We start from the raw sequence: 26,769 nt of genomic DNA, 5'->3' as shown, positions 1-26,769 counted from the left end.
GTTAAAGTTTCCGGTCACATCTTATGTACCGAAGGTCAACAATTTGTCTCAATTTTACAAGTCTCATTTACTTTTAGTTCATTTTCATCATCAATTCATATCAGTTCATATCTCATTGAAATTTCAAATTCATCATTCCTCATTATCACAACTACCATTCGATTCATCAATAATTTAAACGCAAAACATAATTCATTCTTTTCTAAATAAATCAAACTTAAAACATATAATATTTAAAACCAAATCTTTCTAAATAATCACTTCAAACAAAGCTTTCCAATTTTTATAAAAATTTCGGCAACATCTCTAGAATTCGGACTCTGCCATCCTTCTCGAGTCCCATCCAAACCTTCTTCAAACCCTTCTCAACCATTTCCAATCAGTAACTCATTTTTAATAATCAAACGGTTTCCAATATCAAATCCTTTTCAAATTTGTTTTAAACCAAATTTCAATATAAAATCTTTTCTAATACTAAATCATTTTCAGAATTAAACTAAATTCCAATATGAAATCTTTTCAAAAGTCAACTCATTTTCAACAATGAAACATTTCCAAATCTCAAGAAAACCAATTCGACAACCACCAATTTAACAAAATTAATAACTCAGAATATTCAACCTTCTCAAACATTCAATAATCCCACCAAACAAACAATCATAATTATCCAGAGCAACTCAGTTCAATCCATAAGACTCTCATAATCACCAAAATATACTTTTTGAATCAATATCAATTTATAATAATTCTCGAAAATAAAATAAGTTTAAGGAAAGCGCCCTACCTTTTACTCTGTTTTCTCTCGGCCCGCAACTGCAGCAACCCCAACCTCAGTTACAAACCACTTTCGCAGCAACTGTAATCGCAACATATAATAACCGAAATTCAATCTTATAGCAATTAACGCCACAAAACCTCAGCATAAGATAATAGAACAGCGACTTAAAAGAGTTTTCAGAATGAAAACGCTTACATAACTGAGGAAAAATGATTGAACCGAATAGCAGCGGCTCAAGCGGTGGTCCCGACAGCCATAACGCCATTCCCGGCGTCCCGAAGTGTAGCGGCGCAGTTTGAACAGAACCAGGAGGAGTGGAAGCAACCCCAAGCAGTTCCGGCGAGCTCCAGCAGCGGTGACTTTCTCCGGTAATGACCCAACAGTGGCGACGGCGGCGGCTGTGGCTTGGTGACGAAGGGAACAGCCCCCTCCTTCCTCTCTTCCATCACGTTTTCTCCCCCTTTGACTTCAGGCTCGACGGCGGTTCGGATGAGGACAACGACGGCGAGGGTTCCGGACGGCGATGGCGACAGCTCGTTGACGGTAGGGACGCTCCTCCGCGACAGCGCTGGCGCGGACTCCATGAACGGTGACCACCCTCCGCGGACCCCCTCTCTCTCTATCGCATCTTTCTTCAACTGGCGGCGATAAGGACGAACTTCATGGGTGACGGGCTCAGCGGCGGCCAACTGGTAGCGCGTCGCTCTCATCTCATCCCTTTCTCGATTGCAACTCTCTTCCTCTCTTCTCGCGAATCTCTTTTTCTCTTTTCCTTTTCTTCCTTCCTTTGTTTTTTTTTAAAGCTGTGTTGCATTTGGGGAAAGGCGTGTGGCGATGGAGGGTTTGGGGTTAGGAAGTGTGAGTAGAGTTAGGGTAAAATTAAGGTTATAGATTAGGATAATTTTAATAAAATTAGGGTATAATGTATAAATTTAAAATTTAGTTTAATTTCTTAAATTTATTTTTAAGAATATTTTTTAATTATTAATTTTTTAATTAATTTTTAATCAAGTATTCTAATTTAAAATTAGAGATAATATAATTTATTTTCTTTGTTTATAAAAGAGCATTAAATTTCATATGCTTAATTATTTAAACTAAATTATATAAAATTCTTAATCTTTTAGGACTACTAAATTTTATAATTTAAATTAGGGGTGTGCATGAGTCGGGTAAAACTTGGTTTGATGTGATCCAGATCCGACCCGAAATAAATACCGGGCCTATTTATTAGTCCCGGACCCGATGAAACCTATACACTTTCGATCACGATTATACCGGGTAAAAACCGGTGAAAACCGGGCCGTTAACATTACATTACCTTGATACCTTCTTATAAGCTAGCATGTGAAAATATCCAAATTTCCAAGATTCCAACTATTATTTGACATGGTAAAATTCACTTAGAAAAATATAATAAGAACCAACTCTTCTCTAAAATAAAGTATAACCATAATCAATACTAATATTTTCTAATAACACTAAATATTTAAATCAATACAAATAACACAATATTATATATTAGTCTAAAATCTTGTACATTTTAAACATAAAACATTAACTTATAGTCTTATAATAACTAATAACACAAAATATTAAGATTTACAATACTTAAATTCCACATAAAAATAGACATCATCTATCACTAATAACACAAAATATTAATTGTGTATGATGATTGGGTCACCGGGCCGAGTTCGGGTGACCCGAGCCATGTCCCGGACCCGACCCGAAATAATGACCAGGTCTATTTTTGAGACCCTTACCCAGCCTTAGACCCGGTGAAATCGCACTAAATTAGCCCCTAAGGTGTTCGAGGCTGGGCTGGATCTTCGGGTCGGGTCGGTCCGTGCACACCCCTAATTTAAATATAGAAAATACTCAATAATTGTAAAATCAGATAAAATCTTAATTTATTTTAAATTCAATTTATCAAATTTTGTTTTAATTATCTATAATAAAATAATTTTTGAGATTAAAATCTTTAATGAATAAATAAATTAAAATTAGCTCATAGTAAGATTTTTCTAAAAATTCTGGGTCTTACAAGTATCACCCCTACCTCCTCATGAGGAACTCGGATGGCGACACTTCGACACCAGCACAAATCCGATGCAGCCTCAAAAAGTAGTCTAGACCTCACGTTGAAACCCAAATCACCGTTTCAAATAACTCCCGGAACAATTACAAATATAATTTTATTAAATAATCAACTTTTAACTAATAATTAATGACAAAATTAACAATAAAATAGTAAATGAATTAAAATTAAAAATTAAAATAAATAAATAATAATTACTTTTTGTGAAAAATAGTTCTTTCCAATATTTTTTATTTTTAAATGAGGAAAATTTCTTCTGCATTTTGAAAATAAATGAAATCTTTTTTACATTATGTCATTAATTCATTATTTTGTTAATTAGATGTTTGTTTCTATTTTAAGATTTTAAATTTAGAATTTTATAATTTAAGATGTAAGGTTTAAAATTTAAAATTTAATATTATTTTATTATTATTTTTTAAATTTAAATTAAAAAATGAGAATAATCACTAATTCTCTCGGAATTTATAAGAATTTCTCTTGAACGAGGTATGTGTAACAGTGTAAGTGCTTCTTTCCTCTTTAACGTCTCCTTCAACTGCACACACAGTTCGTTTCCTACGTCACCTCAGAAACCGTTTCTGCAAAACCAAAATTCCAATTTTATTAATTTTTTTCATTTTCGTATTTTTTCTTTCACCATGCAATGCACGTAATTCACATTTTTTTTTTATTTTCCTAATCAGAATTCAGAACAGTGCCTCCTCCTTTCGGAGCTCTCGCTCTTTATATATTCCTACCTACCTCACCTCACCTGCTTCCTCTTTCTCGCGTTTCAAACAAATAACTCATCACTCGTTTCGTTTCGTTCCCCATTTTCTCGTCGCAAAACTCATTCACATTCGCGAGATTTTCAACTGCGCCTCAATTGCAGATTCGCTTCCAGTGTTTAGGCCGCGGATTTTTGGCCCCAAAACTCGTGCAGTGAACAAATTGAACGAAAGGAATAAAGGAGAAGATTCAGGTGAAGTAATAATCATGTTCTTCAGCGGTGATCCTTCGACGCGTAAGCGCATTGATTTAGGTGGTCGCAGCTCGAAGGAAAGGGACCGGAAGAATCTTCTGGAGCAGACAAGGTTGGAGCGAAATCGCCGCATGTGGTTGCGCCAGCAGAATTCTGCTGCGATTAAGATTCAGGTTCCTGGTGCAATTTTATTTTATTTGATTTTTAAATTACTCAATCTGTTAGGTTGTTTGTGATGTTAAATGATAGATAATGGATAAGCAAGTGAATGTGCTTTTCTTCCTTTGTTTTATTTTCTTTTATTTAGCGGATTTGTATCTGTTACTGGTTTTTTAATTTTTATGACTTTGGAATTGTAAAGTTGCTGTTGTTGTTGGGTTAAGGAGTGATAAGTGATATAATTTCTTAATCTGTGCTAATGTTATTAAAGGAAGCATTAAATATTAGTAGACTTGGCATATTCCTATTTGGTTTACAAAAGGATCATTGGATTATGTAGTGTAAAATTCCTCCGGAATTTTATTTGTATTATGCATTGGCCAAGTGAATTGAGTCTAGAAAAAGGCAATCTTGTAGCATAAAAAGAAAAAAAAAAACAAATAAAAGAAAAATTCAATATCGTTTAGGGTCTTTGAAAATGAAATGAGTCCAAAGTCATTGGTTCACTTACCTAATAATGTGTTTTATTTGCAAATGATATAGTCTTAGAGAGTTGAGAGAGGAAATAGATGGCAAGTTAGAGGCTTAGGCTGTGATTCATGGAGAATAGCTGTGGAGCACATTACTTTTATTTAAGTAGAAGCTAGGAGGAGTGCATGGAACATCAGTTCAGCAAGAAGCAAGCAAATTTTAACTTGGAAATTGGTCATTACACCACATAGAAGTTGCACAACTTGATTATCTTGGATTCATTACATTCATTGTTGGGGGAAAAGAGAGATGTAATTGAGATTCAAGCCGGATTGATGAAATGGAAGAGAGTTTTGGTGTTGTTTTGTGATAGAAGAATGTCAAGTGTGTATTATCATCACTAATTGAGAAGGTGAGTAGGGGTCCAATAGGAGTGTTAAATCAATATTCACACTTGACATCGTCAAGTGGATTTTCCAGTCAAGTGCAAAATTTCTTCACTAAATGATAAGGTGAGTTCTAACATGTGTCACCAAGATTGTTCAATCAGTGGTATAAATTCATACTTGACATGGTCTAGTGGATTTTCCAATTCAGAGGATCTATTCCACTGGATAGTGGCTTTAGCTTTGGCATTTTATATTGAGGTCATAATCATTCATGAATCTTGACCTAACATCTCGACCTTTAAGAGGGCCTATTCTTACCAAACTCCAACTAGGTTTAGGGGTTTAGAGTTTTGAGTTTAGCCAGCTAGGTTTTAATTTCATGCTTGTAGTAATTCAATAAAATGCATAACTATCAATGGGAAGGCAAATTGATGGTGAGGGGTAATCTTCACCATTTGGATAATTTGGTTGGAGCGCTATTCCTGCACAGATAGATTGTCACACAAGCGAGTTTTATGGGATAGGATTAGACATTTAGCATCTGTTGGGTGTAAACCTCATACATTTTTAGAGGTCTTTCCCTTTTAGGCATATTGAGATATTGGAAACCTATGCCACATAGATAGTCCTTGTATTATTCATCTCTTGGTCTTAATGATACTTCTTTTATCATAATAATTATGAGTGGTAATCTACATTTCATAAGTTTCTTGCAAATTATTGAGCAATTCTTGCTACAGAAATGCTACAGAGGGAGAAAAGTTGTCCGGAATGAACAGTCTAAGCTGCGAGAAAAATGCCATAAAATCTATGGGAAGTACTGCCAGAATTTAGACAGGTAAAATTAGATATTGCATCTATGATATTTTTAAAGTTCTTCCACTGAAACTGTCACAAGGCATTTTTCCTAAATTTTATTTTGATTCCTTTATTTTCTTATCTCTTTTTTGTTTTTACTTTTTGGTCTTTTCACTTTTTCAGTTCTTCTGAGAAAGCTGTGCATTGTGCCAAAATCTTCATTTCTAAAATTTTAATCTATTACTTTATTTTTCTTATTCAATTTTTCATTCATTTTCTTTTTGAAATTTCATTGTTTCATTTTTTAAAATTTCATTCTTTGCAAGATTATATGAAGTCTAGGAATAATTAATGATTCCATCAAGACAACTAGTAAGTTAAATTCAAATACATTGTGGCTATTTTTTCGCTATTGTATAGAGAATCTTTTATCCTCCTTCAATCTCTCTCTATTATTTTTCTGTCCATCTTAATGATATTCTTCTTTTTTTTTTTTAAAAAAAAAGGAAAATAAAAATAAAATAGGGATCTACCTTATCATCAGCCATAGGGATTAACGGATTCTTAAGTGAATTGGGTGTTGGAGGGAAAGGGAGGAGAACTAAAGGCTTATAATGTAAATTTTATACTACAAGCCTTCTCCCTCCCTCACTTTCCAAACTCCAAACTCATAAACAGCCCCTAAGGCAAGAGATTCACATTATAGAAAACAAAGTTTGGTTTTATGCTTGATTGTCTGGTGGTCTGGAATGGAATCAATGTAGTTACTACGAAGATTGGTGGACTATGTGTTGTAGATCAACATATTTATATATGGTTTTATTGATTTGTAAACGTTGTAAAATAGGGCACCAAATGAGGTTTTGTAGAAGGCTTTAAGAAAAGAAAGGAATTTGGATTACTCATAGGTTCATGACTAGTGGGTCAGCACTAGTGTAAGAAGACAAGGAAATAGAAGTTCTTCCCCGCACCTATAATTGGGTTGCACCAAAGTCAGATCTGATTCTCGCCTTTTTTTTATCCCTGGTCTCTGATATGTTTATTAGAGATATCAATATTTTGTATCATGGTTCATGCATGATAATAGGGTTAATAGGAGAGAAGAGAGAGGAAATAAATGGGAAGGCAAAGCTGTAGTGACAAGTTTTAAGAGCATTTAACTAGATGTAAGGTGAAATATATCAATTGTAGGCTTAGCAAGAATTCATCCAAACTTTGAGGTAAAAATGGCAAGAATACCATATGTCACATGAGTATCTTAGATTCATCATCCATAATGATGTGGAAATAGAGGAAGATGTATTTAATAATTGAAATGGGTTAGTGTTTAAGATGTTATCTATGATAAAAAAAACATGTATTCTCCATGCTTAAAGGAAAAGTTTACTGTCTAGTTATATGATTGGAAATTTTGCATGGGATATTAAGTGTTAGAAGCAAAAATGCTAATAAGGAAGTAAGATTGCCAAGATGAGGATGTTGCAACTTGCATTAGCTTATTGGACATAATAGACCAGATGTGATAAAGAATGAATGCATTAGGGAGAAAATTGTGGGAATAATGAAAGTAGATTAGATGGAAAGTAATCCAATGATTGGAAAGGGAGATCTAGAATAATTATAGGTGATACTATCAGAAGGGATTTAAATTTTAATGGTTTGATCGTTGACATGATTTACAATAGATTTTTGAGGCATTGTCTGATCATCTAATGTAGCCAATCACATGACAGTGAGATCATGCTTATTGACTATATTTAGATTGATTTGTTTTGCTTTAAAAAATTTGACCAAAATTTTTCTTCTAAACATCTTTTATTACAAACATATCTTAAGGTGAAACAAGTTAAACATACTATTCATTTATCAATTCCATAAATATTAGATTAGAACAGCATGCAACACATGGCTATAATAACTAGTTGTTACATGAGACCTACTAACGATCTTTCAGTAACCATTTCTTTAAAAATTATTGATATATTCTTTAGCATGTTTTTCACTGAGCATTGCACCATGACAGCTCAAATTAATACCATTTTGTGTGCATTCAGGAGTGCTTTTGGTCCAGATTCTGATTTCCTCCGGCAGTTCCTCTTTTTCTTTAATGCAGAAAATAATGATGATGTTTTAGCTCTTGTGAATATTTGTCGACTGCTTCAACAGTTTGTTCAACAGAGTGGTAATTGTCAATCAGCAATCCTTTAGGCATGGTTTATGCAGTTTATTTTCTACTGCTATTGGTTATAGAATTTTCAGCTAGATTTTGCAAATTTTTATTTCCTTTACAGTTAACCTATCTACCCTTCAAAAAGTATTTATATTAACCAAACAACAAAAACAACCTTATCTACTGGTGGAGCCAACTAATATTGATAAATTGACACCATCTTTTACTATCCAAAAATAAATTTTGTAAAGAATTCAGAACATGTTTAAAATTTGGAACATAATCTTCTCTAATGATATCTCCTTATCCTTGACCCTTAATAGGAATATTTTCCCACTGATCTCATTTTCTCATTAGACCCTCTGTTGGTCATATTTGATCAAACCACTTTAGGTGATTTTTCTTTTCAGTAAGGGTTACCTAAGACTTTCCACTCTTGACAACAACAACAACAACAACAACAAAGCGTTGTCCCACTAGGTGGGATCGGCTTCATGAATCAAACGATGCCATTGAGCTATGTCATGTATTATGTCTATAGAGAGACTGTTTACATGTAGGTCTCGTTTGACCACCTCGTAGATGGTCTTCTTAGGTCTTCCTCTGCCTTTCACCTCTTGTCCATCTTCAATTTCATCTACCCTTCTGACTGGTTATGTAAGCCAAAGATATGTTGATTTTTAGTTGATTTACAAAAGTGGATAGAATTGGTTTGGGGTATTATCTTTTATTGTTTCTCCATACATCCTCTCATGACTTAATTACCTCTTTCCCTTGGCATTTAATTTTCCAAGCTTCATCAGTTTGTGCAACTAATCTGCCTACCATCTCAATCTCTTGTCTTTGATGGGGATGTCTTCACAGTGGGTTTTATATGGAAAAACGTGAACATATTTCAGATGGTTTTATGAGGATAGTTCAATTAAGGAATTGGTTGAAGCTTTATTCTTTTTCCTTTGAATTTTTCTGTGTTGAGCCTTATGTTGATTGTTCGGCCAAGGATGAATTTAGATGTCTCATTATATTTTTGGATGGCATAGAGACACAAAGGCTGCGTTTGTTTACAAAGACAGGACACTGAGACATGGACACAGAGACACAAAATCATGTTTGACAGAGGAGACATGGATAGAGACAGTGTGTCCAAAGACACTGAATTAGTGTATTTTGTGTCCATCTTGACAGGAAGGACGCAGGGACACTAACAAGGGACACAACTTATTTTTCATTCTTTTTTCATTATTTTTATTAATTTTTCATAATTATATTTTTTTATTATTATATTTTTCATCTCAAATTTTTTGAATGAAAAAAAATGAGAATAAATTAGATTTTCATAATTTGTTCTAATTTATCACCAAACAGAATACAAGAACACAAAATTTTGTGTCTCTGTCCATCAGTGTCTTGTCCTGTTATGTTCTCAGTGTCTTGTCCTGTCCTGTTCTCAGAAACAAACGCAGCCAAAGGTGTCGATATCTTAGAAAAGAATAGAAAAAGAAAATCGACTAACAGATTTAAATGTGATTAGTTTTCTTCTACATGGTACTAAAAATTGAAATATGTAACTATTTTTCTCAATTATATATCTCTTGTGCTTGTTAGAAGTGAAGCAAATTGAAATTTCATAAATATTTGCCTACATCCTTGCTGTTTCTGTAATATGTAATGTTGGGGTTAAAACTAATGAAATATATGCAACAGGGGACGTTGTGGGGCTTTTTTCTGGTCTAGATTACTCATCCACTTGTCCTCTGGTCAACTACCGGGTGAAGCAGTTGGTATATACTTGTATTCGAGCCTTACATCAGAATAGGTAGGATTCATTGGATTTAACTTCATTACTTTCTATGGGAGTTCCAAATATAACATGCATATGATGGTCAGAAGGGGGCAACATTACTTCCACTCTCTTGTGCTTCAATATTAGGTGATTTATATGTATCTTATGACATAACCTGGAAACCGAACTTGTTATGGAACCTTTTGAAGGATATTCAGCATGGTTTTTGTTGTTGCTATACTATTTCTTTTGAAGCATTACTTTAAAAATCTCTTTTTTGTTTGGTAGATAAACTTTTCTATGTACCGCTTGTTTTCAGGTTTCTTGTGCTATCTTGCTTATTATTTTTTTTTTTCACTGGACAGAAATCAGTTGAAGGATCAATTTTTATTGGCTCCTGAGGAATCTAGTGTAACAGCTATTCCTTTATTGGAAGTTTTAGTGTTATTGATAGATATCAAACTTCCATGGAGCTGTAAGATAGTAGGACATATGTTTCAAAACAATGCATTTCGTCTACTTAGAGAGATTATTCTCACAGCAAAGGTAACATATAAATCCTTTTACATTTATTATTGAAGTTCCTTAATGGGTTTCAAGAAACTTTCACTTAAATATATTATGAATTTACTTTTTTATATTGATAGTTTAAAATAACCAATATAATTTGACCTCTTATACCATTTTGCAAATAAATGCTTAAAGTCCTAAACTTAATGATCTGCTCCAGGATGATGTAGATAATCGTATTTACCCCGCAAAGGGATCATCATTGGAACGTGTGCTTACTGTTGTAATGTGTCATATTGGTCAGAAGCCATGTATTTGTTCATATTTTGATCTAAGATATGGCTTCTCTTCGCAAATCCTTACAATTCCGTTCCTGTGGGATGCTTTTCCAGACTTAAGACAGGTATGTTTTGTACCAATTCTATTTGATGGTTCTTTTTTCTTTATTTGGGTGATAAGTGGAGGGTGAGAGGTGCTAATCATCAGGAATCTGCATATGTTTTGAACATATCAAGAGAGAAACAAATATAAGATAAGATGTTATATAGTTTACAAGATCTAGAAAATTACTATTGAAACCTTGGTTTGGGGAATTCACTGGGAACCACTCTAAGAAAGTACTCAGGTCCAGCCTCAAACATTTTTTTAGTGAATTTTAATCTCCTTTAGGTCATCAGTAGGAAATATTATACTGCAACCTTAGCTTGTATTCTATCTTGTTGATACCATTCACAATCAATTGATATGCAACTAACAATGTGAAAACCCTGGGAGGAAGTGGGGAGATCTCAAACTTATTAAAAGTGAATTATTATTCCTGTACCTTTTATTGCTTAGGCTCCCAATGGTTGCTATTCCTTTTTTATATGTCCTGCCTGCGTGCTAGAGTTTGTTGATGTGCCAGAACTATTTGGTTTCTATTGACTCTGGCAAATCTTGTGAGAAACTGGGTTATGTTTGCTTCTCAGGTTTATGCAACACAAGACCTGAATCAACATTATGTTCATCAGATGGCAACTCTTGTTCCAGATCTAATCAATTTTCTACCTAAGGACATATCTGATGAAATTCCTACCTATGCTTGTCTGCTTGGAAATATATTAGAAACCGCGGGAATTGCTTTGTCACAACCTGACTGTTCGTTTGATATGGTAATGAGATTAGTCATTGCAGTTTACCATCTTTTATTATCATTCTAAGTTTAAATTGCTTCATATATCTTGTGTGCTTTTATCTGGCTCAACCTTTTTTTTTTAAATTTTTTTCCTTGATGTAATACATTTGATGCAGTTAGCGAGCTTTGGTATTTTCTGTACCTTTATTTAAAGGAATTATTTTAGTTTGAGACTTTGAGTTTGCTTTAATGTGGTTTAAGATGAGAATTTCATTTGTGAGGGTACATGGAGGAGAGTTACAATATTTTGAATTGATAAATCTTGGCTTAAAGCCTCATCTTATCTTAATATTGATTTTTTTTTATTTTTCTTTTTTCTATTCAGGCCATGGACCTTGCAGCTATTGCTACATTTTTGCTTGAGTCACACCCATCGCTGAAACTGTTGAATAAGAAAGAAAGTATGCTTTCTTACCACACTGTTGAATTTTTCATTTTTGTTTGACTGAAGATTCTTTTTATATACTATTTTGAATTAAAAAATATGTTAGTAGGTAGAAAGAAGGAAAATGCATTTATGGGGAGGATGAGCAGTCCTCCAAAATGAATAAAACAAAATAGAACAGTGACCCTAAGTGTCTCAGAAAGGCAACAGGCAGTTTAATATCTTCCATAGAAGAGAAGCTCCCTTGAAATATGTAACAACCATGGATGGAGAACATTAGACAGGAAAAAACATAATTCTATCCAAAACGAATTTCAGTGTAGACACAGTTTTAGGAATTGCACTCCAGCCAAATGCTCAAAAGAACTGCTAGGTATACGGTATGCTATAAGCCTATACAGCCTTGTTTTACCTGCAAAGACTTTTGAAGTGTATGCCGACGCTTGAGAGATTGCTTAAAAGTCAAATGGCACATCCATTGTTCTATAAGTACTTAAAAGCAAATTATTTATTAGAGGCTAGTAATCTTACTACACAAAAATAACTGAACTATTGTTTCTGAATTAGACTTGAGCAAGATGATGTGGCTTGACTACTTTGCTTCATCATAATTATTAAATTTATCATCACTTTTATAAAAACTGAGATGGTTCTCACTCATGCAGTCCTCCCCTCCCCCCCCCCCCCTCTCTCTCTCTCTCTCTCTCTCTCTCTCTCTCTCTTAATGGTGACTGGTGACTGTTAGTTTCAGATTCCGTGACTCGTGAGGATGACACTGGTGATGATGAAGTCATGGAAGTAGCTTTGGACAGGAAATTGGAGCAACAAATTTGCAATGCCATAGATACTCGCTTCCTTCTACAATTGGTATGCTATTTTGTAATGACATTTGTATCTAGTGTCATCCACAGAATTTTGGTAGTGTTTTTCTGAAAAAATTTGATCTAGAATTGTGATCTCTTGACATCTGCAGACAAATATGTTATTTAGAGATATTTCATCTGTCAATGGTTCAGATTATGGGCCAGATGATCGGGAGGTTGCAGCTGTTGGTGCTATTTGTGGATTTTTATATGTTATCTTCAACACATTGCCACTTGAAAGGATTATGACTGTGCTTGCTTACAGAACCGAACTTGTTCCTATGTTATGGAAATTTATGAAGCAGTGTCATGAGAATAAACAATGGTTATCTTTGTCTGAGCGGTTATCTTACCTTTCTGGTGACGCACCTGGTTGGCTGTTACCTCTGGCTGTATTCTGTCCTGTCTACAAGTAAGAAACTTTTGTACTGTTGACTTGTTTAATAGATCCTAGCATTGTACTCTCTTAATAATCTTCATTTTAACCCAAAAAAAACAAAAAAGAGAGAAGATGTCATATGGATTCATCAACTATTGTGTCTATGAGCCACTGCCTTTTGACCTTTTTAATTACATGTTCTAGTTTGAACTTTAGGTAATTCATTTATATCCTATTTTTTGTTCATCAGGCACATGCTCATGATAGTTGATAATGAGGAGTTCTATGAGCAGGGGAAACCACTATCACTGGAGGACATTAGAAGCCTAATCATTCTGTTAAAACAGGTAATGGTTGTTATGGATTATTTACCTTTCTAATTAAAATTGTTGAGAGTTTTGAGGTTGGCATCTGTAGTCCGTGGGAAAAGGAAATTTATTGATGTGTTGCTGAATGAACCCCCCCCCCCCCCCCCCCTTCCTTTTTTTCTCTTTCCTTTTTACCTTTTCTCTTTGAACCATGAGCAAGAGTTACATGGATACATTTACTAGTACTGCTACGTATGTAACATGATTTTCAAAACTAGGATATGGATATGACGAAATATATTATAAAATTTTAAGCAGAGACATTGCAAAAATCAAAACATAAGCATAGGGAAAAAAATTAAAAAAGAAGGCAGAAGAGGTTTTGAAGGTAGTTAAATAGCAATGTGTTGTTTTTAGTAAAAGATCAAACCCAGTAACAGACCCAGAAAATCTATTTGTTTAATTTAGACTAAAATTGTATTGAAGTGATATTGGGATTAACCCAATAAGTACTAGTACCAGATAAGTATTTGGTACAGGTATGACAACAATTTAGGAATACCCATGCTTCTAAAGCAATAGAAGTAAGGTGCCTTTAATCTTTGCAAGGTTGTATATCCACGTGAATATCCAAGTCCAGAGAACTGGAGTTGTTGCGTCATGGAAAGGTAGTAGTCTTGGCCACTATATTGCATTGCTGCCAAGGGTTTTATCAAAAATGCTCTATACAATAAAACTATATGACCTTATTTGAAGTTGGAGTGAATTTAAGTTAACTTTGCTGCTTCCACAGGTTCTGTGGCAGTTGTTGTGGGTGAATCATACATCATCTGCTACTCCAGTAAAATCTGTTCCAGTTACCACGGTTAGTAAAAGGCAATCTATTGAAGCCATTCAACAGAGGGTTAGCATTGTGGTCTCTGAGCTGCTCTCCCAGGTAGAACCGTAGCAACAAACATTGTTATTCTATTCCTTTGTTATATACTTAGGGATACGTACATATTAATGGCTTCTGTGGTTCTTGGTTATAAATATTTTGAGGGAATTATCTTTTATAAATTTATGTTTTCTACTTTGGGGTAGGGATTTTGCCACTTATTTTCTTGCTTTTGTTTTATTTTTGCTATTCCATTTTAAAGGATATCTTGACCTCTTTTTAGTCGTGTTTTCACTCTTCTTAGCCTTCTATATGCTTTCCTATTAAACAAAATGATATTTAGAGGTTTTCCCAGTTCTAATTTTACTTTTATATATATTAAAAGATTTCGGTATCTGTTCCCTGAATAGGTATCTATATGTATTTGTGACCAATATGCACACTAATTTTGTTTATCCTTTTCTGACTTTCCTTTTGATTCTTTCTGATAGCTGCAAGATTGGAACAATCGTCGACAGTTTACTTCCCCCACTGACTTCCATGCTGATGGGGTGAATGACTCCTTCATCTCTCAGGTATTATCTCTGCTGCAGACTATGGTTTTAGATAAAATTAACGAAAACTTATTTTGGTAGTTGTACAATCCTCTTTCCACAGGCTTTGATGGAAAAGACACGAGCAAATGAAGTTTTAAAACAGGCTGCTTTGTTGATACCATTTACAAGCAGGGTTAAAATATTCACTGTAAGAATCGTTCTGAACTTTTATTTGCTTCATATTGGGTCAATTTTGTATCATATTGCAATGGATGGCAGTGAACAGTTTTGGAGTCTGGCATTTTTCATATGTTTGATTATGCCCTGTTTATTTTTTCACCAGTCTCAACTAGCTGATTTATTTTTTCACCAGTCTCAACTAGCTGATGTTCGGCAACAACATGGATCTCAGGCCTTATTTACTAGAAACAGATTCAGAATAAGACGAGATCATATCTTGGAGGATGCTTATAATCAAATGAGCCAGTTGTCAGAAGATGATCTTCAGGGATTGGTGATGTCCTTTTCTGAGGCTTATCCTCGAGTTTATTAGCCATTCCCTGGTTCTGGTCTTTATGGTAATTAGTAAATGATCCTTTGTGCAGATTCGTGTGAGTTTTGTAAATGAATTTGGAGTTGAAGAGGCTGGAATAGATGGAGGTGGAATATTCAAAGATTTCATGGAGAACATCACACGTGCTGCCTTTGATGTGCAGTATGGATTATTTAAGGTCATTTCAGCACTGTGCTACTTTTTATTTTTTATAGTTGTCAAGATATAATATTATAAAACCATTCATGATAGCTTAAGCTTTAAGGAGAATTAGTTTTGGAATTGATATTACTGTGAACACTGTAGCAAAGCCTTTGCAGTTTGCACTAAAGTAGCACCTATTGTGTATGTGGAACTAAAAATATGGTTAAAATGGTTTAGGGGGGAGTGTGTAAGTGTGACATCTGAAATGTCCATATTAAAACAACCACCAAATATCCATATCATGTCACCGTGGATTAATGGAAATGGATAAGCTTACCTTGTGATTTATTGCTTTCCATTATGATGAAAAAGGTCAATTTATACAGGAAACAGCAGATCACCAGCTTTATCCCAATCCTGGATCAGGGATGATACATGAGCAACATCTTCAATTTTTCCACTTTCTTGGTACACTCCTTGCAAAGGTGTGTTCTTGTTTCCGCTTTCCTCTTGTCCTTTTTTAATACAGCGGGGCCTTGCATAGTGACTGAATCTTCTAATTTTGGTATTCTGTTATCTTGGTAACATGGTTTTAAGTTTTAACTTTTATTTGATTGATCAGCGTCCTACCATTATTATTATTGTTGTTGTTGTTGTAATAATGGTGGTGATAATGTACTATATATGAAAAAGATTCCTACACATGGTTTTATTTGAATTGTTATCTTCTTAATTTTTTTATTTTTAACTCTCTAACCTCATAAGCTGTTTCATGTTTTGGCAACTTTTTAGCTCATAATGTAAATTTTTCATGTTTTCAGTTAAAAATATTATTTCTAACATCTAAATAAGAATACGTTGGATTGGCACAGACATGGCACTAATAATGATAATGATACTTCTGCATATTTTTCTTGATTGATTGTTTGATTGGAACTTCACACTTACGAGTTACACTTGCAGGCAATGTTTGAAGGGATTCTGGTTGATTTACCATTTGCTACTTTCTTTTTGAGCAAATTGAAACTAAAGTAAGACTTCTGGTGTCTCTTAGTGTGCTTATGATAGTTTTTTCATTTAACTTGAAGTTGCCGAATGCTTAAATTATTAGATGCTGTAGTGTTAGCTTCCATGTCCATTGTGGCAAATATATTGAATATCTTAAAATGAATTTTCTGTGAACATCTATAAAAAGTTTAGTAGATTAACATGTATGATGAGAAATTATTGTGCTATAAGTGGTGCCTTGCTTCTTCTACTTGGTACAAGTTGCGTGATCTCTTTAGAGGGCTGTCTCCCTCAGACTCGGATATGCAGAGAGACTGAAAGCTTTGTTGTGGTTTTTTTTTTTTTTTTTTTTGGGGGGGGGGGGGGGGGGGGGGTGTTCTAACCTAGTATTTTGTGAATTGAGAATTTCTGGTCCTCCATGCCTTCTGTAACATCCTTCTCTCTTTGTTAGTGTTTCTTCTTTTATCAAAAAATAAATGGATACTTCCTGTTTGCTCACAGCTTTTATTTCCCTCCTATCAGGCACAACTATTTGAATGACTTGCCATCTTTGGACCCAGAATTGTATCGTCATCTTATATTTCTAAAGGTAATATAATATTAGTTCTCATTTGTCTTGTTTATGAGAAAACTCCAGTTCTTTTAAGTATAATTGTACACTTGGTTTTCCAAAAATATTTGTGCACATGGTAGTCCTCCCTTTATTTGACATTAAATTTGTCCTCAAATGTCAACTAGCACACTCAGGTTCAACTTTTTAAGGGCTGATTTGCTTGATCTTCTAGTGCTAATATGATTGCGTAAATTGTCATTAGAGGACCAACAACAATAGAGTCTTATCACTAAAAATTTATGTCAATTTTCACCATTTTAAATTAAAAAAAAAATTATAATAACCCCCAGAATAGCAAAGGTTATTTGTGTTTTGTGGCAGGGGGTGGGGGTGTTCAACAAGGTCTTTATTGCTATATTGTCTTGGGTACGGAGTACCTGGGGGTGAGGTGGAGTTTAACTCATATAGTTTGGGAGAACTGATCATAGATTGCTTGCATGGCATGGCAGGGGCAGAGCCACTCATACATTGCCCCCCCTAACCTTCAACTTTTTCTCATAAGTTATGTGTAAACTTTGGCCCCTCCCCAAATTTTATCCTAGCTCCGCTCCTGTGGCATGGCATTGTCCTCTTTGATCTGATTCATCTGTTTGTGACTGACAGCATTACAAGGGTAACATTTCGGAGTTGGAACTATACTTTGTTATAGTAAACAATGAATATGGAGAACAAACTGAAGAGGAGCTCCTACCTGGCGGGACAAACAAACGTGTCACTAATGAGAATGTCATTACTTTTATCCATCTTGTAGCTAATCATCGCTTGAATTCTCAGGTAAAGTTTAATTTGAAATAGATGTATTTGTAACAATCAATTTATGTTTTGATTTACTTAAGAATGATGATGGTTTCAGATACGTCAACAAAGTTCTCATTTCCTGAGAGGATTTCAGCAACTTATTCAGAAAGATTGGATTGATATGTTTAACGAGCAAGAACTGCAGGTTTTCTTATAACCTGATCCACTTTTAGCCTGAAAAGCCAGTTTTGTTGATATATATTTATTAATATTTACTGTTGCCTGGTGGACCTGATGATGTATAGGATTGACAACTGTTCAATTTGCTTTTACTAATGTTGCATGCCTTGAATCAGTTTCTACCTCAATTGAAATTTTTTTTACTAGTTCCTTCCATGCTTCCTCTTCCTTTTGTTGCGCTATTCAATTCTTTATAAGTAGTATCTCTAGTTGCTAGTTTTGCATGTTATATTAATCTTGGTATGAGTCTATCAAATGTCCTGTAGATTTGTAAATCTGAACTTATTTTCTTGTATCTGTAATTTAATTTTTATGGTGACTTTTTTTATTGAGTAAAAGTTGTTTGACATTATCATTTTCCGCAGCTTTTGATATCGGGTTCACTTGACAGCTTGGATGTTGATGATTTGCGACTTCATACAAATTATGCAGGAGGCTATCATAGCGTAATTTATCTGTCTCAGGCATTTTTGCTTATTAGTGTTCCTAGATTGAACTTTGGCCTTGCAATTTTTGTTAGCTCTTTACCTCTTACTCTCTAATAAATCTCTTGCTATGCGGAGAAGGAAGAAAAGAGGCAGTGGCTTATGTTCTTATCCTGTCTATGTTGTCAAAATAATCACCATCTTTTATCTTGAACAACCTCTGTTCTTATTGACTCTCACGAATTCTACATATTTTTCTTCTTTTAGGAGCATTATGTGATTGAGATGTTCTGGGAAGTTCTCAAAGGATTTTCCACGGAAAACAAGAAAAAGTTTTTGAAGTAAGATACACATAATTATAGAATTTAGTGGCTCTTATGTATATCAGATCTTAGTATGGTTAACAAAGTTATCATCTTTTCAGATTTGTGACAGGCTGCTCTCGCGGACCATTGCTTGGTTTCCGGTATCTTGAACCTTTGTTTTGCATACAAAGGTGAATGCTTTAATTTTTTATTGTATATTCATTCACTTAAAAAGTTGTGTTTTTCGAAGCAACTTTTGTACATACAGCAGAAATTAACTTATGTTCTTTCAGGGCTGGTGGTAATGCTATTGATGAAGCCCTAGATCGATTACCCACATCAGCTACTTGTATGAATCTGCTCAAGCTTCCGCCTTATACAAGGTTTATCACTGTGCCCTATTGTTTTGCCTTATCTTTGCAGTTTAGAATAGTGAAATTTTGGTTCTAAACCCTGTTTGTCTGGTGGAACTCAAAAAGGCCCGAATTGGAAATGTATGTACCAGACTACATTTGATAACTATTTCAAAACAAAAATACAGACAATGGAATCTGGTGGCAAATCTGTTTGGAAGAGACTTATAGAGAACAGGCAATATATCTCTTTCGAAGACAAAGTTTGCCAAATTTTGTCTTTCCAAAAACTGGCGACAATGGAGATAAAGATGGAGAAAAAAACTTTCTATATTGGCTATAATTTCATTTCCTAGGCATGTCTGTATTTTCTTTCTGAAAAAACTTGTCAAATACAGTCTGAATGCAATCCTGAGAAAGTGTTTTCGTTTTCTATTAATAACTCTTCTGCTGAATTACATCATTCTCTTTTTGTTGCTTTAACTATTTTTTTCACATCCCAATGCAGTAAGGAGCAAATGGAAACCAAATTATTGTATGCTATAAATGCCGAAGCTGGATTTGATTTGAGTTAAATGGAGGCTGTGTAATTTTAGTTCAACCACATGGTTAGATTCCACACTTGCAGAGAATGACTAAATGCAATTGCCAGAGTAGAATAGCAAAAATTACAAACAAATAATCAAATGGTATAAGGAGAGCCGAGTACAGAAATGACATGTACATGTATATTCATATTCATCTTGTTCATCAATTTGTGTCTAAATGTAAATATAACTGAAATATAAAGTTATTTGTAAAGTTAATGTGTTGGCAGGATGTTTTTGTATTATCTCAAATAGATTAGGACTAGGATATTTTGTAATGTTTTTGTAGGAAGAAATAATTGTAGAAACTACTCACGATATTTCTATTCTCGCACAAGTACCTCTAATAATAGTTTTCTTGTCATAATAAAAGAATGTAGAAATCTGCTTTTGAGATAACCAAAGAAATATTTACATACAAATTGTTAATGGGAATGGAGATTATGTTTTCCTTTCCGATTGAGATTTCTGTCCTGCCTATATATATTACTTTAATTTAAAGAGAAAATATAAAATAGGAAATTTATAATAGATTAATAGTTGATTTAAATTTGAGAACATGCTTTGTAATAGCCTAACCGTTAAATGACAATATTCATGGAACATTAGTAAATGAATGGATAACCAAATAATAAACATTGTTAAAGAATACGTTATGCTTATTTTCAAGTGTACAAAGAACATATCAATTTTACACACTACAAATTTTCATTTTACACTTGTTTAAAGTTATAATGTTTAAACCAACTTGGGTTCATGGTTAAATGTTGAGTTGTTTAAATTTTGCCTTGTGTACGTAATAACAGTTGAGCTATGCATCTAAGTTTTTTTGCATCAAAGTCTAACCAAGTAAGTTCAATACTAACAAAAATCACTCTCATTAATGAAAGCGTGTTACATGCGCCCAAATCCCAAATGTTACCTCTCTCTTTGCGCTAGAATATGAAAAATTGTTCATTTCTCCAACTCAAAATTGCAACAAAGGAATTTGAAATCTATATCAAAATCTCTCAAAAATCTTTCAAATTCTCTGCGGAAACAACTACAAAATCCGGTGGTGCATTTGAGATCATCAACAAAAAACATAGAAAAAGAACAACAAAAATTTCTCAAGTTACTGACAAAACTACTTGTTATTATGTTCAGTCTTCTCCTTCGCACCTTCTCGCAATTCTCGCATTTTTACTAGTTCGGTTTAGGGTTTACTGGATCGAGTTTGTTCATTTAGTAGATCGAGTTTTTCTGATTCAGTTTTTTTTTCTCTGTAACTAGGGCATCGAATAGAACTGTGTTGTTGGTTTATTGGTTCTGATAAATAATTTGGTTCATTTTTTAGTTTAATTGAGTTCATTTGCATGCAGAAATGAATTGAATGTGTTTTTCTTGTTAATTGAGTCTTTATGATTTTTTGTTCAAATCTGAACCAAATTTGGTTCATTTGTGAATTAAATGAGGTTCACTTGATGCTACTATTAAGTATTGACCAAATTTGTTATACCTTAAGAAATTTAGGTTCATTTGGTTTGGTTTCACTTGAATTTGTTGAACTTATTCTTGTGGGGTTGTTTAGTTAGTTTTTGTTCAAATATGAATCAATTTCGGTTCATTTGTAAATTGACCGAGGTTCACCTTATGCTGCTGTTAAGGATTGAACAAATTTTTTATTTCTTAAGAAATTTAGGTTTATTTCTTAGTTTAATTTAGGTTCATTTGGTTTCGTTTCGCTTAAATTTGATGGAACTTGTTCATGTGTGCTTGTTTAATTAGTTTTTGTTCAAATCTGAACTAATTTCGGTTCATTTGTGAATTAATTGAGGTTCACTTGATGTTGTTGTTAAGTATTGACCAAATTTTTTATTCCTTACATTCAAAATGAAAAAGAAGACTATCTCAAAAAAGGAGAAGTCACATTACAATGTAAGCATATACACATTAAATCAACTCTATTTTTGTATTATAAATATATTATATAACATAATGTTTGAAATCCTTGCAGAAAACTCACGATTTGAGATGCTCAACGAGATCGATAGTTAAGGTATTCGCCAACTTGAGTGAACAAAAGAAAGCTATCGTTGATGAAATGGGATTGGGTGTACTGAGACATATCCCAGAATTGAATGTCTCGCACAAGCTCTTGAGAGAATTTATTCTTTGCTTTGATCTCTATCATGGATTCTTGGACATGTGCTATGAAAAAATCTACATAACCCCTGACAAAATAAGAGATACACTGAGCCTAAATTTAGGCGGTATTATACTTTCTGGTTTTTACATTTGTTTTTCTCTGTAACTAGAGAATTGAATAAAATTGTGTTGTTAGTTTATTAGTTCTAATAAATAATTCGGTTCATTTCTTAGTTTATTTGAGGTTCGTTTGGATCCAAAAATGAATTGAATGTGTTTTTGTTGATGATTGAGCCTTTTTGAGTGCATGTCCAAATCTGAACTAATATCAGTTTATTTGTGTGTTAATTAAGATTCACTTAATGCTGCTGATAAGTATTGACAAAATTTTTTATTTCATAAGTAATTTCGGTTCATTTCTTAGTTTATTTGAGGTTCATTTGGATACATAAAATAAATTCGATGTATTTTTGTTGATAATTAAGCCTTTTTGACTACTTGTTCAAATTTGAACTGATTTGTTTATATTAAAATATTAATAGGGGATAATTTTTTTGAAAAAGTTTAATACAGCAAACTGAATGAGCACAGAAGGAAATTATTGACAGCTTTAAAGGTGCTATTTTGGCATCTTTGACAAAATATGTGATTGAAATGAGTGTTGAAGGGGAGACAAACTTGATACAATTCAAGAGGACTGATAAACCACTATTTTATGATTTATATTGTGTTTAATTGAATGGTTTTTATCAAATTCTTGCCCACTTATTCATATGATTTGCATGATTTTACAATTCCTTCCTAGTTTAGTTCTATGGTTAAAAACTTGCTTCCTAGAGATCTTTTAATTACGTATTTTAATTCTCCTTTATACCATTCGATGCTGTGATCCGTGTGTTAAGTGTTTCAGGCTTCATAGGGTAGGAATGGCCTAGAGAATGGAGAGGAAGCTTGCAAAAATGAAAGGAACACAAGAAACTAAGGAGATGACCAGCGAACACCGACGCGGACTCATGGCTCACGCGACCGCGCGAAATGGAGAAAATCGCAGTGACGCGTTCGCGTGCCTGACGCGAACGCATAGATTGGAGTCTGCACGAATGACGCGAGCGCGTGGATGACGCATACGCGTGGCAAGAAAAAAACGTTGAATGATGCGCACGCGTGGATGACGTGCACGCGTGACATGCGCGATCTGCAGAATTAACAGAACACGCTGGGAGCGATTTCGGGCCGTGTTTTGATCCAGTTTTTGGCCCAGAAACACAGAATAAAGTCAGAAAACATGCAGGGACTCAATGAATACGGAGCATAAGCTGATAATTCATAATTTTAGGATTAGATGTAGTTTTTAGAGAGAGAGGCTCTCTCCTCTCTCTTAGGTTTTAGGATTTAGGATTTCTTTTAGTTATTAGGATTGTTTCTTCATACCAGGTTCAATATTCCTTTATTTTGACTTCTCTTCTACTTTTAGATATTATGATGCTATTATTTATTAATGACTTATGTTGACAAATTGGCTTATAAAATTTTCCATGTTACATTTGATATCTTTATTAATTCAATTCGAGGTATTTCAGATATATGATTTTAATTTAGCTTTTTTACACTCTTAACTTTGGTTGAGTAATTAGAGACTCTTGAGTTATCAAACTTAGCTGATGATTGAAAATTAGAATTCTTTGCTGATTGATTTGAATTCCCCTAACTCTAGTCTTTTCTTAGGAATTGACTAGGACTTGAGGGATCAAATTGATTTATCCACTTAACATACCTTCATAGTTAGAGGTTGACCAAGTAGGAGCAAAAGCCAATTCTCATCACAATTGATAAGGATAACTAGGATATGACTTCTAATTCTCATACCTTACCAAGAGCTTTATTAGTTATTAATTTAATTTATTGAAATTTACTTTTCTTGTTCAACCTATTTAAAAACCCCAAAAAGATACTTTTTCTATAACCAATAATAAGAACACCTCCTTGCAATTCCTTGAGAAGATGACCCGAGGTTTGAATACTTCGGTTATTTATTTTTATTGGGTTTGCTTAAGTGACAAACAAAACTTTTGTACGAAAGGATTATCTGTTGGTTTAGAAACTATACTTACAACGCGATTATATTCTTATGAATTTCTTTACCGATAGAAATCAGTTCGTCAAAATGGCGCCGTTGCCGGGGAATTGCAAACGTGTGCCTTATTATTGGTTATTATAAATATTTTTTTTCTCTTGCTTGTTTATTTATTTTTATTTTTAATTTTTATTAGCTACTATGAATTCTCACCCCTGTCGCTATGAGTTTGGTTCCAATATTGTTGTAGGGAATGGACACTATAAGGAGAACATGCATCAAGGATGGAACAATCAAAGATGAGAGGAGCAACAATGATTTGATCAACCCTCTTGGCAACAACCACCTCCAATGGAATATCAACAACCATTCTGTGATGCATATCAGGAAAATGGCTATGGTGAGCACTCTTTAGATTATCAACAACCACCACCATATGCTTATGAACTGCCTCCCCAACCTACCTTTGGACCACCATACTCACAAGCCTCCTACAACCAAACACTCCCATATGACCGTAACCCTTATCCACCATATCAACCACCCTATGAATCATATGAGCCATACATGGATCCACCCCAATTTCAACCCAATTACTCCCAAGGACCACCACCTCCATATACACCACATCCATATCCATCAATCCAAGAGTCTTATGATCCGAATTATGATATCCGAGCAGAACAAGAGTCAAGGAATTGTCTCAAGGAAACAATGGATCAATTTCAAGCAACCCTGCGTCAGTTGGACCGAGCGGTAAATCGAATAGCGCCCGAAGCTTTCATGGCTAAAGAATCTCAACTTGAGAACAAGAAATTGAAGTGTGCGGTGCAACAAGTGGAAAAGATGGAGAGTGATAAACCACCACATTCTTTTGATGAACCACCCTCTTATCATGAACCTTTCCTCCCAAATAATTAGCCCTCACATCCACCTCAACCTTCGATGCATGACACTATTGGTGTTCTTTTTCAAGGGCAAAGAGAGATGAAACGGGGAGTACTAGAATTCGCGGCTGCCTTGACCGAGGTAGTAAACCGATTAGCTTCCCAACATTTGAACACTCAAAGTACTCGCATGGCTACATCTGGAGAATCAAAAGAAGAGCGTAGCATGAAGGAGACACTAGAAACTCCGGTGGACAATGAGGAACATGGCTTTGTATTGGAACAAGTTGAGGAAGCCATAATGGTTGCAGAGAAAGTAGTGGTTGAAGATTTAGGAGATGCTGAACCTCCATGGGAATCTAGAATTGTAGAGCACCCCTCCAATAAGATTGAAATTGATGTCAAGAAGGCCAGTGCACAACCTTGGATGGAATAAATCAAGAAGTAAGTTCCCTTGGTAATGAGGATCATGCATCAAGTCCTCCCAGTGATAAATCTACATCCGTAAATGAACTCCTTGAATATGAAGACTCTTCTCTGATTGAGTCTGATAATAATGTGGAAGCGAAAATCCTTAGAAAAGGGCGGACAGGAGTTGAGTACGCTTTGTCAAGAACGTTGGAGACTTCTCCACCTAGGTTGCCGTCTACTCCTTCACTTGAGTGGGTAAAACTTATCTCTGATCGTCTTCCTATCCCACTTGAGTATGGTATTCTTGAAACGGACGGCCAACTCAGGAAGTTTTGTGGCGTAAAGCGTAAGAGGAGACTGTTTAGTGGTTGGAGTTGCAAATCAAGGCTCATCAAGGTTGATACTTCAAGAGATAGATGTAAAGGCTCAACTGGTGATAATTTGGTTAGATTTAAAAGAAGAGTTTGGTACTCCGTAGAGAATTCAAAGTGCTTGCCACCCGGATGGAACCATGATGATCAACTTGAAGACGGGTGCAAAATCAAGATTTGGGATCCAGGCATATATGAGGATCAAATTTGGGAGCTCAAAGCTTGTGAAGAACTCCATCAAAGCTTGAGAAATTTACTTGGTATTGATAGAGCTTATTGGAAGTCCAAGCATTGGTGGAAGTTTCAGGATGAGTTCAAGCACAAGCCACCATGACAAGGAGCTCGCCAAATGTCCAACTTAAGGACTATAACTAAAAGTGCTAGGTAGGAGACAACACACCATGATATGATCGTTCCTTTTTCAATTATAATTTTATTTAGTTTTGTTTGTTTGAATTTTATTTTATTTTATTTCATTGAACCTGGAATTATTCATAACATCCGCATTAGCATTGCATTCTGCATTTTTGCATATAAAAAAAAACACGCACGCGACGAGTAAGCGTCGCTAACGCGTCCGCGTCACAAGTGCATTGGGAAGAAAAGAAAATTGAACAGAAAGTCACGTGAGAGCGTGGCTGGAGGCGTGTATTAGGCACAATCATGCCCACGCGACCGCGTCAATAACGCGTCCGCATCATTCTGAAAAAGAGCCTCCCACGCGTCTGCATCACCCACACGAACGCGTGCTGATAAACCACTATTTTATGGTTTAAATTGTATTTAATTGAGTGGTTTTATCAAGCTTTTCACCACTTATTCATAGGATTTGCATGATTTTACAATTCCTTCCTAGTTTAGTTCTATGATTGAAAACATGCTTCTTTGGTCTTAATTTAGCTAATCTTAATCCTCTTTTATTACCATTCGATGCCTTGATCTGTGTGTTAAGTGTTTCAGGCTTCATAGGGCAGGAATGGCATAAGGAATAAAGAGGAAGCATGCAAGAATGGAAGGAACACAAAGAATTGAGGAGATGACCAGCAAGAAGTCACGCGGTCGCGTCAGGGACGCGACCGCGCGAAAAGGAAGAAATCACAGTGATGCATTCACGTGCCTGACGCAACCGCGCGGATTGGAAGCTGCACGAATGACGCGAATGCGTGGACAAAGCGCACGCGTGGTACGAAAAAGCTGAGTGACGCGATCGCGTAGACGACGCAGCCGCGTGACGTGCGCGATCTGCAGAATTACAAAAGTCACTAGTAGAGATTCTGGGCCGCATTTC

The 26,769-nt window shown here is 34.8% G+C and overlaps 1 protein-coding gene across 7 annotated transcripts; it reads left to right on the top strand.

Annotated features, from left to right (window-relative positions):
• The first annotated feature begins 3,483 nt into the window (after positions 1 to 3,483).
• Positions 3,484 to 19,981, top strand: LOC130976085 (E3 ubiquitin-protein ligase UPL6-like). Of its 7 annotated transcripts, none has more exons than XM_057900838.1 (26): positions 3,493 to 4,016; positions 5,603 to 5,700; positions 7,715 to 7,842; positions 9,535 to 9,646; positions 9,979 to 10,159; positions 10,344 to 10,526; positions 11,092 to 11,274; positions 11,623 to 11,698; positions 12,428 to 12,549; positions 12,656 to 12,957; positions 13,175 to 13,271; positions 14,026 to 14,169; positions 14,601 to 14,684; positions 14,767 to 14,853; positions 14,989 to 15,159; positions 15,251 to 15,376; positions 15,729 to 15,827; positions 16,306 to 16,373; positions 16,873 to 16,939; positions 17,567 to 17,737; positions 17,817 to 17,906; positions 18,307 to 18,387; positions 18,634 to 18,707; positions 18,791 to 18,862; positions 18,965 to 19,054; positions 19,533 to 19,981. In XM_057900838.1, the coding sequence occupies exons 1-26, from the start codon at positions 3,858 to 3,860 to the stop codon at positions 19,597 to 19,599; spliced, it is 3,132 nt and encodes a 1,043-aa protein (XP_057756821.1). In that variant the 5' UTR covers positions 3,493 to 3,857; the 3' UTR covers positions 19,600 to 19,981. The 7 variants fall into 7 exon arrangements, with proteins under 7 accessions (XP_057756826.1, XP_057756827.1, XP_057756828.1 ...); XM_057900840.1 differs by having other exon boundaries at positions 3,494 to 4,016; positions 12,434 to 12,549; XM_057900841.1 differs by having other exon boundaries at positions 3,496 to 4,016; positions 15,019 to 15,159.
• Positions 19,982 to 26,769: the final 6,788 nt, after the last annotated feature.

Source organism: Arachis stenosperma, chromosome 4 (genome assembly GCF_014773155.1).
Source record: "Arachis stenosperma cultivar V10309 chromosome 4, arast.V10309.gnm1.PFL2, whole genome shotgun sequence".
NCBI classification, from domain to species: domain Eukaryota; kingdom Viridiplantae; phylum Streptophyta; class Magnoliopsida; order Fabales; family Fabaceae; genus Arachis; species Arachis stenosperma.
This window is presented reverse-complemented; position numbering and strand designations above follow the sequence as displayed.

What these genes read in the sequence shown, in the direction of transcription:
- LOC130976085 (XM_057900838.1), top strand. Translation starts at nt 3,858, where the DNA reads ATGTTCTTCAGCGGTGATCCTTCGACGCGTAAGCGCATTGATTTAGGT. An exon ending in CGAGCCTTACATCAGAATAG is followed by an intron (nt 9,647 to 9,978) that starts GTAGGATTCATT and finishes TTCACTGGACAG; the next exon opens with AAATCAGTTGAAGGATCAAT. An exon ending in AGATTATTCTCACAGCAAAG is followed by an intron (nt 10,160 to 10,343) that starts GTAACATATAAA and finishes GATCTGCTCCAG; the next exon opens with GATGATGTAGATAATCGTAT.